The following is a 16,345-nucleotide window of genomic DNA, read 5'->3' on the forward strand; positions in this document are numbered from 1 at the left end:
CTGTTTAATTTGGAACTGGTTCCTAACTGGATCTCGATTCCCATGACTGATGTTATTACGACATAGGATATTTACTCGCTGTAACGGATGCACTACTCAGATAGAAAGCAGTAGCACTCGTGCATAGAGTGTGAAATACGTGCAATTCCTGGAATTTAGGATCGTGGTGGCTCTCTGTGCCCATAAAGACACACCTTCAAGCCCTGTTGCAAAATCCCTGCTGCACTTGGCTGATGCGCCAAGTTAAAACAATCGAGCCAAGCCAGAACATGCCAGAACATGTGTATTAAAAAAACACACAGTGTAGTGTAGAATGATTCCTCAGAATATTGCTGTTGTTGCCACACCTACTTGAAATGATAATTATACAGATACTACAAACGGCACTGTTGTTATTGATAAAGTAATTGATAAGCTAACAGGCGTGCTGTACCGGTAGATCGGGCAGTTTGCAACCGTTATTTCCCAGTATGAGACCATGTCTCTACTTGCCTGTTGTTTCAGATACTAGGTGGTGAATGTGACCATGTGATGAATTTGTGTGTTGCAGGGGTTTTCCTGATCCCCTACTTGCTGATTGTGTTCATCGGGGGAATCCCAGTTTTCTTCCTGGAAATTGCACTGGGACAGTTCATGAAGAAGGGAGGGGTCTCTGCCTGGAACATCGCACCTCTCTTCAAAGGTAAACTTTTAAATTTCTCAATTAAAGTATCGTAATGCTGATGATCATCTCTGATTTGTAAATTACATCCCAACAGACCTCCTTTGGCTTTCTCCCTCCTTCTCTATCAGGTTTGGGCTTGGCCTCAATGGTGATAGTGTTCTTCTGTAACACCTACTACATCATGATTCTGGTGTGGGGCCTCTACTTTCTCTTCCACTCCTTCACTAACCCGCTGCCCTGGGCCACCTGTGGAAACCCTTGGAACACCCCCAACTGTACGCAGGACTTCCGCCGCGCCTGCCACAACCGCAGTGCTGCCACCCTCCTCTCCTCCACGTCCCCGTTGAACCTGTCTTCAGCCCAGCTTCTACTCAACAGCAGCTGCACAGAGACTGAGGGCATGCGCTCCCCGGTCATCGAGTTCTGGGAGTATGTCATGCCTTATCTGGGAATTGTCATGAAAGAGTTGAGCTGCGTGACAGCAGTCTTAAATAAAGAATACGTGTCTAAACTTTTTTTTTTTGTCTAATTGCCGCACATTTGTCTCCTTTCTCCTAGACGTAAAGTGCTCCGTCTGTCTGGTGGGCTGCACGAGCCTGGTGACATCAGCTATGAGATGGTGCTGTGTCTCATAGCCACCTGGATCATTGTTTACTTCTGCATGTGGAAAGGAGTTAAATCTACTGGCAAGGTAAAGTATTTTCTGGCTGCACAATTTATGATTCTTAATGTTACAAGTCACTGTTTTGGTTCATGGAGTGCAGATGAATAGTTATGGCTTAATACGTTTACTGTATGTGAAACGTTACCTGACTCAGGGTTAAGGGTTACAGAGTGCAGACTAATATTTGCATGGCTTCATGCAAAGGCTTAAATTATTGCCGCGTTTTGCCCTTTGACCCCAAATCAGCTTTGGTATAGTGAGAGGATCAGTGTCTAGACTGAAATACATATGAATACAAATATAAGCGCACATGTTTATTGTTTGAATGTTTGCTAATTTGTGTAGTTGCCTTTTTCCCTGTTTTCTCACACGTATTTCTGTATATGTGCAGCTTAATGTTTCAGTAAGGCTATAATCTTGCACTGATCCGTAGATCCCTATTATGTTGTACTCTACATACATACACATTGTGTAGCGAGTGACTTCCATTGAGTAATTTAAAAAAGAGGCCCACTCCTCATTATTTTAAATGTGCTCTCATACATTAGCATAAGGGATACATCCTTATTTTGTAGCACATGGAGATGTCTGTGTTTGCATACTTGTGTCTCCAGAGTAGCCAAAGCTCATAGAGTAAGGGAAAAAATAATGAAGGAGATTGAGCCAGCCAACCAGCTGTAAGCCGATTAGTAACTTTCCACCATGTAGATGTTTGAGAGCTGGAAAGGCTTTTCTGCCCATGTTCACCCTAGATCAAGGCAAATATGTGCTTTCTCACTACTTTGCTCTTACCATACTGATTTAGCGGGGATTTGATGCTTCTTTTAGGTAGCAGGGGGCTGCTTTCTCAGCATAACTTGACAAAGACTACCTTCTGAAAAGGTCTGCCAAAAACCCCTGCTATTGCAGGAGGTTTACAAATTGTCTGGCTTTCCATTTACAGGCTACCTTTTCTTCAATGTAACATGACAGGGCCCATTACACATCTACTACAGGAAGGACCTAATGGGCTTCTACTTAAGACATGAGTATTTGCAAAGCAGGTAATTGCTTAATCAAAGTGATAAAAACATACTTAGGTGCAGTTACGTTGAAACATTTGACCATAGCTTATGGACCATGTTGATAAGCACTAAACTTTTCCAGCTACCTTGTTAAATTCATCATTTAACTACATTTTTCTATGTACTTACTTCACATGTAATGCAAGGAGTTAAAATGTTTTAAGGGTGTACTGTGGAGTTTTCTACTTTCACTTAATGCAAAGTTCTAATGCATAGCACTCAAACATCACCTCCCCACCCCAAAGTATACTTTATAAATTGGTCCTACAGTATCTATAAGTATACTCACAGTCTTTTTTTCCATCTTTCTTTAGGTCGTGTACTTCACAGCTCTGTTCCCCTACCTGGTACTGGTCGTTCTTTTGGCCCATGGAGTCACTCTACCTGGAGCTTTAGATGGGATTGTTTACTACCTGAAACCAGACTGGTCCAAACTTGGAGAAGCCCAGGTATGACCTTTGCATTAGCTGCACAGTTGTCTGTAGAAAACCCGATGCGTCGACATCTAAGAAACATAGGTGAACAGATTGTGAAATATTACTCAGACTATTCCATTTGTGATAGGTGTGGATTGATGCCGGCACTCAGATTTTCTTCTCCTATGCCATCGGACTGGGTGCCCTTACTGCGCTGGGCAGCTACAACCGCTTCCATAACAACTGTTACCAGTGAGTTTGTACATATACAGGCTTTCTTTCAGTCTGTCTTCACTAACAATGGCAGGAAGTACCAATAGATTAGTAGCTTTTCTCCTTGAAAACACTCTTAATTGCATTGAATGAATGAATGTGGTATTGACAGGCCTGTGCTGTTCCCTGGCCACCGGAACAACCATTAGACTTAAATACACTGTGTGAGTGTGCCAGGAATTATGATGAAGGCCATTTCCCTTTATGTTCAAAAATGTAAGTGAATAGGTTGCCAGGAAGAATCGTAGCAGTGTTCTCAATCCCTGAATATGCAACAAGCTTTATTTGGTTTTCTTGCAATTGTTCCATGATGCTTTTCGAAAGGCTGTAAAAATTAACTCAAACAATGAAAGGTCAGTCAGTCCCTGAAGATTGGAGTGCAGACCCGAGTTACATTGTCTGCTTCTAGCAACAGCTGGCCTCACTATTGCTGTTTTTGTAGGCTGGTTGATGTGCTTACATGTGTTTACCCTAAACAAAGTAGTTAGTTCTAGAGATATATATATTCACAACTTTGAATGCCTATAGTAGGAGGAGCTTTGTGAATATCTTGCCATCTGACATTTTCTCTGCCATGACCTTAATTGGAAGTTGAAAGATGAGTTCAGATTCTGAGGTATGTCAGCTCAGCTCTGTTTCTCACACACACTTAAGAGTAGTCCAGGAATAGCTGGAATAACTGGGGGGAGATCTGTATATAAACTGCTCGCACATGCCAATGTATACTACATTTAGGGCTCAGGACTTTTGGGTCTTGTTCACTTATTTCCAAACCACATACAGTAGCTTGACTTCATATGTCTGTAGCCATGTTAGCTGTTTAGCTGTAGGGATCACAATGTTAGTCTGCCCATCTGTTGGCCCAGAGTGAAATATCTTGAACCACTGGGTATTTTTATTACATTATTGGTCTCTGTGAGCTGAGCTCAAGAATGTCCTAAAGTCTGAACTGTTCTAAGTAGTAGATAAACACTATTACACTACTTTACTGATATTATTGTTATTATTATTATTATTATTATTACTACAGTTACTATTATTACTATTATCATTGCTCATTTGTCCCCCCCATGTGGCTTGGGGGTGGTTGTTGCTCGTCATTATCTTCTTCATGTTCATCATCATCAGTCACTACTATTAGTGTATTAGTTGCTACTGTTGTTGCTGTGCATCTTTGTCTGTCCATCTGTCTCTCTCTCTCTCTCTCTCTGTCTCTCTCTCACCCCAACTGGTCGAGACAGACGACCACCCACCTAGAGCCGAAGGTTCTGTCCCAGGTTTCTGCCTCTTAAAAGGAAGTTTTTCCTTGCCGCCATCGCCAAGTGCTTGCTCATGGTGGGAACTGTTGGGTCTCTGTAAATAAATTTGAAAAGTGTCCTGAGATAACTTCTGTTATGAATTGGTGCTATACAAATTGAATTGAATTGAACTTATAACTTATGTAACATCTCCATCACTCTAATGCAAAATGTATCATTTTTGCACCACTAGTGGTAAGGTTGAAGTGGGCTGGCTGCTATTGCGGCTATAGACTTTTAGTCTTCTTTAATAATTGTGGCCTTGATATGGACTGCTTTCTTAACCCAAACACCCAATCTGACTTGTTTTGATTATACAAATCCATAAGCATTTCTGTAAGTACTGTTTCAGATTGATAGAGCCTGTTGAAGGTAGACTGACTGGATGTTGCTTCTGAACACAGCTGCAACAGTGTTATAACAATCATCATGGTGCAACTGTTGTTTATACATTCTTCATATCAGAAAGGATTCTTGGCCGGTGTTGCCGCATACACTCGACTTGTTAGGATAAACAGAAGGTCATTCCTTACTATGTAGACCAGATAACAGGGATGTTGTTGACTTCATACTTATATGAAAATTAGATCTGAAGCATTATTTATGAATGCATGCATTGTTATAATCTTACATATATTAGTAGTGAAGAAGGGTTTTCCTTTCACTCTTTGCCCTATCAGACCTTAAGAGAGACTTCCCATTGGCTTATTTGCTCTCTGCTCTCTACCTGCCAACTAAAAAGACAACAGCAGCTTTCAGAGAAATTGCTATTGATCCCCTACTCACCATCACAATCTCCCTCTTCTGTTGCCAATGTTTGTCTTGAGTATCTTACATGAGCCTCATGTTACAGCATATTATAGTGCATCTTTTTCTTACAATGTTATTCTCCCTGGTGTCTCTATTCCCTTTTCTTTCTCTGTGTTTCTCTGTAGGGATGCATTCTTGCTGGCTATCATTAACAGCGGAACCAGTTTCTTTGCAGGCTTCGTGGTGTTCTCTGTACTGGGCTTCATGGCTGCAGAGCAAGGCGTGGACATCAGTAAGGTAGCTGAGAGTGGTAAGAATACAGTTTCCCTACGAATTGGCTGCCTGAAACCAATTGCTGTGAGCTGAGTATTGACAGTAAGAGCTGTATTCCCTTGATGCTCTGCTTCTAACTGTTTCTTAATGTGCAGGTCCAGGCCTGGCCTTTATAGCCTACCCTAAGGCTGTGACTCTGATGCCTCTGGCGCCGCTCTGGGCTGCACTTTTCTTCTTTATGCTGCTCATACTGGGCCTGGACAGCCAGGTAATACTGAATACGGACACATTTGAGTTTATTAGTTTATATACACTTTTGCATTGGAGAGAGCATTTAGCTTAGAGGAACTTAAATGTAAGGTATTACGTGCTCCTTCTGTATTTTGTTGTCTTGAGTTTGTAGCACTTTATGTAGAATAGATAGCTAATCTACATTTCTTTTGCTCTATCTCTCTCACTTCCTCTGCGACACGAATAGTCAAGAAACATCACGTCCAGTTTCAGCATTGCATTTCTTAGCAGACTGTTTGTTGTGTGTCTGTTTGAGCCTGTGCCTACATCCATTGTTTTACAGCCCAGGGATTTGTCAATGAGCTTCTGTCTGATTCACACAGAGAGCGTCTGTCTACTCTCCAATCCATTCATTTACTCTCACTTTCCATTCTCTCCCTCATTTTTCTCCACCCATCTCTCTTTCTCTCTTTTTCCTGCCGTAGCCACATTGGCCATGCATGTGCTTCCATTTCTGGTAAATGATGTAAAAATAGCTGCACAGCTGTTATCCTTTCTACTCATTCTGGAGGTTGAAATATGTTTCTGCAACACGTAAACATTCTCGCATAGAGTGACTGAGGAGGGTATCAGGGTCTAAGCTGACATGTTCACCTGCAAAATCTTAGTGACATGTCAGGCACATCTGCAGTGTATCGAGAGTGTAGGTTTAAAGTAGTAGTGGAGTCAGGCCAGCACCCGACCCTGAAACAAAAAAGCTAAATTCTAAATCATTTTACTTGTTTACTTGTTTTTCCAGGGTTGAACACATTAAGGTTTTGTGTACATATTAAATTTGTAGATAACAATGCAAATGCCTGTGCACAACACCCACACGCATTCACAGAGTCAGAAGCACATCTCACAACTCCACTCCTTCACCTTTGTGTGCCTCCGTTTCTTGCTCTCTCACTCTTTACTCTCTTTTTCAGTTTGTTGGGGTAGAGGGTTTGATAACAGGAATCATGGACATGCTGCCCCCTAAATCTGCCCTGGGCTCCCTGCGACGAGAGGTGGTAGCAGCCATCTGCTGCTTCATCTGCTTCCTCATCGACATGTCCATGGTCACTGAGGTACCGTGAGGATTTCCTACAGCTTTGTGTTCTTAACAATTATGTGGGATAAACAGTCATTTTGAACCTTGAAGACTAACAACAAACATCTATAATGATATTCATAAACAAGATCAAAGACCAGAGTCTCTTACCTGAGCTTCAGATTGTTTTGCTAACAGACGGTTATTTAAATTTTTCTTTAAAATACATGAGTTGTGCACCTAATGCTTTACTGGGCAAAGGAGAGCATTGCCAGTAAAGAACTGTGGTAAAAATGTAAACTGTTGAGACATGGTTGGAAATAGGTCACACATAAAGTATTAACAGGGTGGTCTTGATGCTGACTCGTCTCTCTGTTTATGTCAGGGAGGGATGTACGTCTTCCAGCTTTTTGACTACTACTCTGCCAGTGGAATCACTCTGTTGTGGCAGGCCTTTTGGGAGTGCGTGGTGATTGCTTGGGTCTATGGTGAGACAATACCGCTCAATTACAATACACACAACACAAATGGCACAGTTCAGTGCATTATCACCACCTCCTTGTGTCATTTCTGTCAGGCGCAGACCGTTTCATGGACGACGTGGCTCGTATGATTGGCTATCAGCCTCTACCCTACATGAAGTGGTGCTGGTCTTACATCACACCTTTTGTTTGTGTGGTAAGTGCTGCTCTGTATGTTTTGTATGTACGTTTAACCTGCCAGTTGCAAACAGCTGACATTTTTTCTGTGCATATAGGCAGTGTTCATGTTCCACGTGGTGAACTACAAGCCCCTGACCTACAACACAGTGTACACTTATCCCTTGTGGGGTGAAGCACTTGGCTGGGCATTGGCCCTGTCCTCCATGCTCTGTATCCCTGTTACCGTTCTCTACAAACTACTGCGCTGCAAAGGATCTTTGCGGGAGGTCAGTATGCCACATTCTTGTGCGTTTGTTTCTGTTTATGATCGCTAGAAATGTGTCTCCTTGGATACTTCCCTCACATTCCTGTCCGTTATTTAGTTTGCCGATTTCTTCATCACTCATAAGAGACGGCTCATTAGATAAGGCTGAAGCACGTGTCCAATAAACAGCTTATAATCTCTGTACGTGTGTCTCTGTGTGTCTTCCTCCTTGTAGCGGTGGCAGCACCTAACCACCCCAGTCTGGGGCAGACATCACCTGGAGTACCTGGCCCCAGAGAGCGAGGCCAAGCTGCTGCCCCCTGCAGGAACCAAGAGTACACTGCTCTTTGAAAGTGTCATCTGACGAGCTGAGCCCCTACAGAACACAGAGCCAAGGTCACCCTTGACATCAGCACACACATAAACAAACTACAGACAATACATGCACACCACACAAGCATGGTAAGAGCAAAGTGCAGATTGGCTACACCCCCCAGTTAAAGCTATGGAAAAGCCCCGGACAAATGGACCAAAGATTAGATGGAAGAAGAACTGAAACACACCCATACAGTCATCACATGCTGATAACACCCTCTGCTCTGCTTTCTGACTCTACCTCGCTGACTCTCCCCTCTCGCTTTCTCTGCTCCTCGCCTTTGTGCTGTCCCGTCCAGTCTCGTTCTGTGAGTGTAGTGCGTCCAGTACAGTTGTGATATCTTCCCTTTCTGTTCCTCTGTCTGTCAGGGTTTCAACTAGGGATAGACTAATTATCGGCCTGGCCAATAATCGGATCCGGCATTCAGGAATTTCCCGGTTATCGGTATCGTTATTTTTTAAAATCAGATTGCAGATATGTTTGAAATGCCGTACTTTGGCTCTGATGCAGCCACCTCTCTTTGTCTGAAGTCATCAATCCATCCCCCACAGCACTTTATGATTGGTTTCATGTCATGTAATAGTAGAGTAATACTTTTTTAAGCTAATGTTGAAAAGTTCTCTTTTGCAGAATTTTATTAAACATATGCATAAGGTAATGCCACAGTGTAAAAGTCTTTTATTGAAAATATTACTAAAGTAAACAAGTATTAGCATCAAAATATATCTAAATAACCAAAAGTAAAAGTGCGGAAGGGCCCATTTAAGAATAATATGTTTCAGATATACATCGTATATGTATAATGATCTGAATCTAAAGTAACTAAAGTTATCAAGTAAATGTAGTGGGGTAAAAAGTACAATATGTGCCTCTAAAATGTAGTGGAGTGGAAATATAAACTAGTATAAAATGGAAATACTCAAGTACAGTACAAGTACCTCAAAATTGTACTTAAATACATTACTTGAAGAAAACTTCTGACGTAGTTACATTCAACCATTTCAAATTTCCACAATACGATTCTCATTTTTACTGTAAATTCATATCGGTTCCAAATATCTGTTACCTGTTTCCTTAATAACAGCTCATCAGTATCTCTTATCGGTCCTTAAAAAACATATCGGTCGATCCCTAGTTTCAACAGCCTCATCTGTCCTGACATGTCATGCCATTTTGTGCTAAATGAGCAGAATTGTAAAAGATCCTGATGAAACTTTCTAAATGAAAAACCTCATATCTGCTGCTGATATGCCATGGTCTGAGCGTGTATGTGTGTGTAGATGCACCTCTGTATCTGTATCTGTGTGTGTGTGTGTGTGTGTGTGAGAAGCAGCGTGTATTTGACCGTGGCAATGGTGTCTTCATTTACATGTGACATTGCCTTTGGCCATTGTTTTCTGTATTCTCTTAATTAACTGTACAAAAATACCTTCCATTTGTAAAAAAAAAAAAAAGAATCAAAAAGAGACAATGCATCGCCACTTCCAGCTGTGTGTTATAAACTAACTTAAGTATCCAGTGTATTGTAGGGTCTGTGAATCAGTGTTAACAATTTCCACCTTAAGAGAAGGAGAGAAACTTTAGACTGAGTTGTGCAAAGAGCAGGAGACTGGGTTGTGGGGAGGGGAAAGAGACTTGATGCCATGTCAGGAAAGAAGCAATAAATGATCAGATAATGAAGGATGCGTTGTGTTTTTATGAGTCTTTATTTACAAGGTTTCATTCATACTTTATTCATAAAACATACAATTGATGCGTAGAAAAAAGTATTCCGATCCAATCACATAAAAATATTACATTTCCTACGTTTACATCTGTATAAAAAAAAATAAAAACTCACTGCATACATTTCACAGACAACTAGAAGTGTAATCAGTAAGGGTGAGCGATAAGCACTCCCAAGGAAATACGTGTGTTGTGTAATTTACAACACATTGTTTACATTGAGTGGTTAATGAACCAATCATTTCAGGATCCCTGGCACACATATCAGTGTCATCTGCAGGAAAAACATCCATAAGTTAATCTAATTAGGAAAGCTATTTTTTTCAATTTATATAATTGCACATAATGGACCTTTCCTGAAGACTTTTTAAACATTTTGTGGTTTCAAATATATTCTCCAAAATAAAATATGATTTAAAAAAAACAAAATTTTTATGGCTGGGAGCAAATCTCTTTGGGTGGGTGATCTAAATCAATTTGATACAAGGGACACACAGCAAATATTAAAATACAGTGTTAAGTATCTGACAGTTATGATAGCAGATGATAACATGACACTAGATCCCAGAAATAGGAGGGAGCTCGAGATGTCAGAGGAGTCAGATGTGTGAATACTGACTATAAATACACCCACGTTGTGTTCAAAAGCTTCTGCTCTTTCCAAACGTAACACCTATTACAGAACATTTGGAATTTGGCTCATTCTTGCAGGCTTTCGGAGCAAATTAGCGGCAATGTAAGGGTTGAGAACTCCTGCCAGAGGGAATGGCCCGGCCATATAAATGACAAATATTTACATTTTATTGATTAGTTATGGAAGACTTCTGTATTTCCCATTCTAAAAGAACAGGAGGGCCAGTTGCATTGGTTCAAGAATATACTTAGATTGACAAACAAAAATATGGATGCACATCATGGCCTGCCTGTTTATAGCAACACCTCTCACATATGAGTTTCCCCTTACAGTCAACCTTTCACTCACTCTCCACTCTCTCACACAGGCTATAAATACAGACTCCTATTAGTCCAGTGTTACATTCTCCCACTCAACCCCCGCCCCTTCTCCGTCTTTCACACACACCACAGAGGGAGAGAGCTGCAATGACGTATTGCTGGCTATCTCATTAGACGATATCATAAAAAGCCTGTTGCCACAGCAACGGCTCCCTGTATTTCCATGGCAACCAGCGGCCATGTCAAGGTGGTGCATTCTCCCCCATTGAAGGGGGAGGAGACAATGGCGACCAATGGTGAGCAATGGAACAGCCAAAAGGAGGAGGAGGAGGAGGAAGAGGAGGAGAATGGTGAGAGTTGGAACAGTCTGACCCCTGCTGGTCACATTTGAGTGGTGCACGACACATCCTGGAAAAAAAAAAAAGAGGACGATTAAGGGCTGAGAGTAGGAACGTTTGAGAATATATTACAGCAATGACAAGTGATAAGTGAAGCTGAGAGAGCTTAGAAGTGTGATTAATATTCATAGTGATGGACTCACATGTACGAAGTCTGTCTGCCCCAGTTTGTGGAGAATATGAAGCACTGCATCATGTACTGTGACAAACAGCCTGCTCTTTGGGATGGACTCTGAGAAGAAACCTGCAGTTTCCAGCTGCTCCACGACACATGCTAACATTTGACCACACACACGCACACAGAGGAGCATGCATGACAATGAGCGGCCTTATGAATGCCAGGGACAGAAAGCATTTTGTGATTATAGAAATAAATATTTATGTTTGACTTATGTGACTGATGGGGAACAATGTGGCGCCACTGAGGCTGAGACCTTGACACATTCATTATCGAAAGCCTCTGCCTTGAGTCTGCATTAAGGACATTAACTTTGTCTCTGTTTTGTCTGGTGTGCCACTCACCTTGGCAGCCTGCTAGATAGATGTCCAAATCAATCTCCCCAAAGTCCCTGAATATCTGCGAGAAAAAGACAGATATGACTTTTTGATTTGTTGTTGTCATTTATTCTTTAATTTAAAAATATAGATGAACATGTATGTCCTCTTTTTAATGCTGATGATTAAATTAATAACGTCAACACACAGACCCTGGCACACACATACATTTTCCAAGGTCTTCACAGTGACTGTGTCCACAAAGCTGGTTGCCGAAATGTCCAAGATGATGTTGTGCGTGCCTGATCCACAGGCCCTTCCCTTGCCTTTATCACTGGGATGTGATGACATGTGGCAATCCGCGTCTGAATCGGAGTCTGTCATGGTTGTGTCATGTTGGTAAGCCCGGTTTACTTGGCCTTTATTAGGGTCATTTGTAGAGGTTTCTGTCAGTCTTAGGGACACACCATTTCCCTGACTTGGTCCTCTCAGTTCTGCAGAGACTTTCCCATCATTCACGTCTGGCTCCTTCAAAGAGAATGTGCCATTGGACAAGTGAAATTAACTTTTAGTGACTTAAAATCCATAATTTATGTAACGTGAGTTAATGTGTCTTTTAGGATATCATACTTCTTTCTTTGCCTCCTTTTTAGCTTTCTTTTTCTCTTTCTCTTGTATACGCTTCAGCTTTGCGTCTTGTTTCTTTTTCGCCGTCAGCAGCTTCCCGATTTCAATTCCACTCTGCACAAAAAGCCAAGCATCGCGTTAAAGAGAGAAAAGAGAAAGTGAGACGAGTAAGAGCGATAATGAAAGTAATTAAGGATGCTGCAGACAGCGGGCAGGGATTACATCTTGTAATCAAACACACATCCACATTCATGGATAAACATACACACACCTTCTCTTGCAGGGCCTCCAAGTACATCTCAGCATTTGCGTAGTAGATGGTTGTAGATGAACGGAAGATTTTAATTCCTGGAATCTCTTTAGCCTAAAGGGACACATCATGAAAGTAGAAGAGTTTAGAAACTCACACCCTGTTCTGCTCTCATTTGCACTTTCTACCTCCCCCTGGTATTGTTTGTTGTTCTTCTACCACTTAATGACTGAAAGTTGAACTAACTCTATCCACAAAGTGTTCCTGTAAAGGGTCAGTGCAGGTGCATACACATTTTTTGGGGAAAAAACACATTTTCTCATTTACCTTTAGTTGTATCTATTAATGCTGATAGTTTTGCTTTTGTTTGCCCATTCTTTTAAGATATCTGTCGCTTAGATTTATGTCGCCAACCTAGTACAATGAATGTGAATTACTGTATTTTAAAGGTCCAGTGTGTAGACATCTAGCGGTGTAATTGCAGATTGCAGCTCACTTGTTTCACCCTCAACCTTTCCAAACACAAGAGAGAAACTATGGTGGTCGCGCAATGCACAAAAAACCCAAACTGCCCTGTCTTGAGCCAGTGTTTGGTTTGTCTGTTCTGGGCTAGAAAACATAGTGGTTCAACATGGCAGCCTTAATGAAAGGCAACGTGGTGTCTGTAGCTCATTCTAAGGTAACGAAAACACAAAGATTATTATTTTAAGGTGATTATACACTAATGAAAAGACACCTATGAATATTGTATTCCATTTCTGCCTAAATGTTACACACTGGACCTTTAAACTACATTTAAACAAGACTGTGAGTCTGCAGCATAACTAGCAGCTCTGTTAGACTGTACCCAGGCACAGCTGTGCTTTGAGCTAAATGCTAACAACAGCATGCTAACATGCTCACAATGACAATGTTGCTGATGTTAAGCAGGTACAGTGTTCACCATCTTAGTTGTGTTAGCATGTGTTTTGGCATTTGCCAATTAGCACTAATTACAAAGTACAGCTAAGGTTGATAAGTATGACCGAAGAATCACCAAAGTCCTTAGATTTCATCCTTTGGGAACCATATCTGCACCAAGATGTCATTGCAATCCATCCAATAACTGTTTAGATACTTTTGAAGTAGTCAGATGAAAAGTGTTGACCCTGAACTCTGTGATTATTGAACTGGTCCATTTTTTTCTGGAGAGACATTCACAACGATTTTACAGGCTGGTGGTAGTAATCTCAACCACTGATATCTTAAAAAATATGTTTGTTTCTTTTTATAATTTGGGTGAACTTACTTTCTGTAGATTAAAATGGTATCAGTCATTCATCTCTAAAAGACTCTTACCTCCTTGTAGGTGTCTGTATCCAGATACAAGCCAGTGCCTGGCACGTGGCCCAAGATAGAGTAGCGGGGTCTGAAAGGTATTAAAATGTCATTATTACAAAAATAATTGCCCTGCAGTTCTCTACAACTCAAAACCCCTCACAGTGTTTACATCAATAGTTAATAATGGGTGGTGTGTAGTTACAGTTGCGTTCTGAAGATGACAGTGAGCATGGAAAAGCCAACAGAGACAGCCAGACCCAAGTCCAGGTTGAGGAGGATGGTGCTTGTGAATGTTACCAGCCACACCAGCTAGAGGGCAGCATGAACACTTACAGTCAGTGGGGTCAATGTGTTATACGGTTCACACAGTAATTAACTGGGCAGAATGACTCTTAAAGAGGATTTAGTCGTACCAGATCAACCTTATTGGTCTTCCACAGCATGGGCACGTCCAGGAACTGCTTGAACATTCCTTTCAAATTCACAAACACTATTGTGGATAAGACAGCCTGAAGAACACACAGACAGATGTATTCACATTTACCCACAGCCTTATTGGTTAATAGATTCACTGCCAAGAGAGATACTGGTCATTAGAAAGAAATGGTAATGAAGGGAGAGTGTTACCTTAGGAAGATCTTCAAAGAGAGAACCTAATTTCAAAATTGTGATCAGCACGATGAGGGAAGAAATCACTCCCGCAACCTGGCGATACACACACACACACACACACACACACACACACTTATTGTTCAATAAATGGTCTCAGGTCATCTCATTATATGTAGTCCACAGTATTTGTGCTGTGTGTGCACATAAGTATGTCTATGTGTGTGTTTACTTGTGTCTTGCCCCCTGTGCTCTCCTGAACAAGGCTGCGAGACAAGGAGGAAGTCACGGCGTAGCACTGAAAAAAACCACCAACAGTGTTGCTAAGACCCAAAGCAACCAGCTCCTGGATAAAGAGAAACAGCAAACATTTTAAATTAAAGTAAAAACATGCACATTTAGGCTGAGAAACAGATTTCACCTTTCATACTGATACTGATATTTGATGCTATTAATATCATGGCCTTCAGACACGCACATGTCTGCTGTCTGTAACCTTTGGGTCAGTAACACAAAGTATTGACTCATTACCTTTATGGCCATGTCAACACATCACTACCATGTGAGCAGTCCAAAGCATATTTAAGACACAATTGATTGCATAAAGCTAGTTGGGCATTAATAATTTAGCAGACCAGCTCTTAGAGGCTGCATGTGCTCCCAGCCTACTCTCTCCAGAGCAGAATGATCCCAGTCACATGCCTCTGCAAGTGTCTGTGTGTGTGTGTGTGTCTGTATGCTATAGACAAGAAGAGATTATATATATATTCTGTATTTCTACACATGCTTGTGTGGAGAAAGCACAGGTAGTTAGATGTTGTACCTTCATGTGTATCCATCTCCTGGGGAACATTAATCATTTTTCCAACAAAGTGGTGACATGACCTAATGTACTTGCAAAGGGAAGCCAGTGCAGTTTAATCTCAGGCCGTGGTTGGCATAAAGAGAATGAATAAGAGAGCATCTTCATAGTGATACAAACTCTTCTGTAGTATCTGTGACCCCTTTATACATACAGTACTTGTTTAATGTAACATGCATCTACATTTTATTCATGCAACCACATCTCATTAACTTTTGCCAGATGCACAACATGTAACCAAAAGCAAAACTTGATTGCTATCTTGCTATCTTATGCAGATATAATGCACAATAAAGTCACTGGAACTAATCCTGGATGGCTTTGAAGCATGATGTTATACACTAGGAGCTGTTTGGCATTATGGCATTTGTAAATGGACAATTACTGGCTTAAATGGATCTTTGGCAAACTCCTTAAGAGGTTTAGGCGATCCAATTTCACTCTGTCATTACTGTTGATGTGGATGTAATTCAGACACTGATGTTGCAGATGGGGACCATACAGAAACAAGAGAAAACAGTTCTTCTAAACTGCACAAATATTAACAAAATAATTTATCAAATGGAAAATATAATGATAATAATATCATAAACATCATCATCATATCCGTCATTATCATCATCATAATAATGACAGACTCTATATCTTATAGACTAACAATTGGAAAATGTGACTCTGAGACAGCAGAATGTATTGCTTTGGTAATTCATGCCAATAAAATACCTTGATTGAATGTATTCATTTAACTGAGCACCTGAAATAAATATGTTAGAAATATGTCAGAAATAACAGGCTTGTGTGTGTGTGTGTGTGTGTGTGAGTGTGTATTCTGCACCTGGTTGCTGTCCACCTTGTAGCCATGTTTGAGGGCAAATGTTTTTCCCAGGGAAATGTTGATGGCATAGCCCACAATAGCCACTGCAAAAGCATCACCTATCACATTCGAGAACAATGTGGCATCTGGAACACGAGGGGCCTTGAGCCTGGAGCAGGAGGAAATGATGAATGTTTCAGGTTTTTGTCACTGTTGCCTTGTATAGCACCTGAGTCCTGCCAGACAGACATCTCTATAAACAGCTCAGGGCATTAGGCACAATGTCCCACTAGTTGAAACT

At 41.1% G+C, this 16,345-nt stretch overlaps 2 protein-coding genes across 3 annotated transcripts in view; one reads left to right on the plus strand and one right to left on the minus strand.

The window, feature by feature from the left end:
- Positions 1 to 9,444, plus strand: part of si:ch211-117c9.5 (sodium- and chloride-dependent creatine transporter 1) — a 14,577-nt gene extending 5,133 nt beyond the window's left edge. For both annotated transcript variants that reach the window (XM_035656640.1, XM_035656641.1), the window contains exons 3-14: positions 551 to 682; positions 793 to 1,093; positions 1,223 to 1,355; positions 2,707 to 2,841; positions 2,957 to 3,060; positions 5,315 to 5,439; positions 5,558 to 5,670; positions 6,605 to 6,745; positions 7,094 to 7,196; positions 7,286 to 7,386; positions 7,466 to 7,636; positions 7,850 to 9,444. In XM_035656640.1, the coding sequence (XP_035512533.1) occupies positions 551 to 682; positions 793 to 1,093; positions 1,223 to 1,355; positions 2,707 to 2,841; positions 2,957 to 3,060; positions 5,315 to 5,439; positions 5,558 to 5,670; positions 6,605 to 6,745; positions 7,094 to 7,196; positions 7,286 to 7,386; positions 7,466 to 7,636; positions 7,850 to 7,978 (1,688 nt within the window). In that variant the 3' untranslated portion in view covers positions 7,979 to 9,444. The remainder of the gene's footprint in view (positions 1 to 550; positions 683 to 792; positions 1,094 to 1,222; positions 1,356 to 2,706; positions 2,842 to 2,956; positions 3,061 to 5,314; positions 5,440 to 5,557; positions 5,671 to 6,604; positions 6,746 to 7,093; positions 7,197 to 7,285; positions 7,387 to 7,465; positions 7,637 to 7,849) is intronic.
- Positions 9,445 to 9,677: 233 nt separating this feature from the next.
- si:ch211-117c9.2 (solute carrier family 26 member 6) overlaps positions 9,678 to 16,345 on the minus strand; it is an 11,063-nt gene continuing 4,395 nt past the window's right edge. Inside the window, exons 8-19 of the mRNA XM_035656639.1 lie at positions 16,066 to 16,213; positions 14,601 to 14,714; positions 14,387 to 14,464; positions 14,173 to 14,268; positions 13,962 to 14,068; positions 13,778 to 13,847; positions 12,461 to 12,553; positions 12,193 to 12,303; positions 11,791 to 12,090; positions 11,590 to 11,644; positions 11,211 to 11,341; positions 9,678 to 11,077 (exon numbers count right to left, since the gene is read on the minus strand). Of these exons, the coding sequence (XP_035512532.1) occupies positions 11,051 to 11,077; positions 11,211 to 11,341; positions 11,590 to 11,644; positions 11,791 to 12,090; positions 12,193 to 12,303; positions 12,461 to 12,553; positions 13,778 to 13,847; positions 13,962 to 14,068; positions 14,173 to 14,268; positions 14,387 to 14,464; positions 14,601 to 14,714; positions 16,066 to 16,213 (1,330 nt within the window). The 3' untranslated portion in view covers positions 9,678 to 11,050. The remainder of the gene's footprint in view (positions 11,078 to 11,210; positions 11,342 to 11,589; positions 11,645 to 11,790; positions 12,091 to 12,192; positions 12,304 to 12,460; positions 12,554 to 13,777; positions 13,848 to 13,961; positions 14,069 to 14,172; positions 14,269 to 14,386; positions 14,465 to 14,600; positions 14,715 to 16,065; positions 16,214 to 16,345) is intronic.

Source organism: Morone saxatilis, unplaced genomic scaffold (assembly GCF_004916995.1).
Source record: "Morone saxatilis isolate NCDOM2014 unplaced genomic scaffold, NCSU_SB_2.0 Contig15, whole genome shotgun sequence".
Lineage (NCBI taxonomy): Eukaryota > Metazoa > Chordata > Actinopteri > Moronidae > Morone > Morone saxatilis.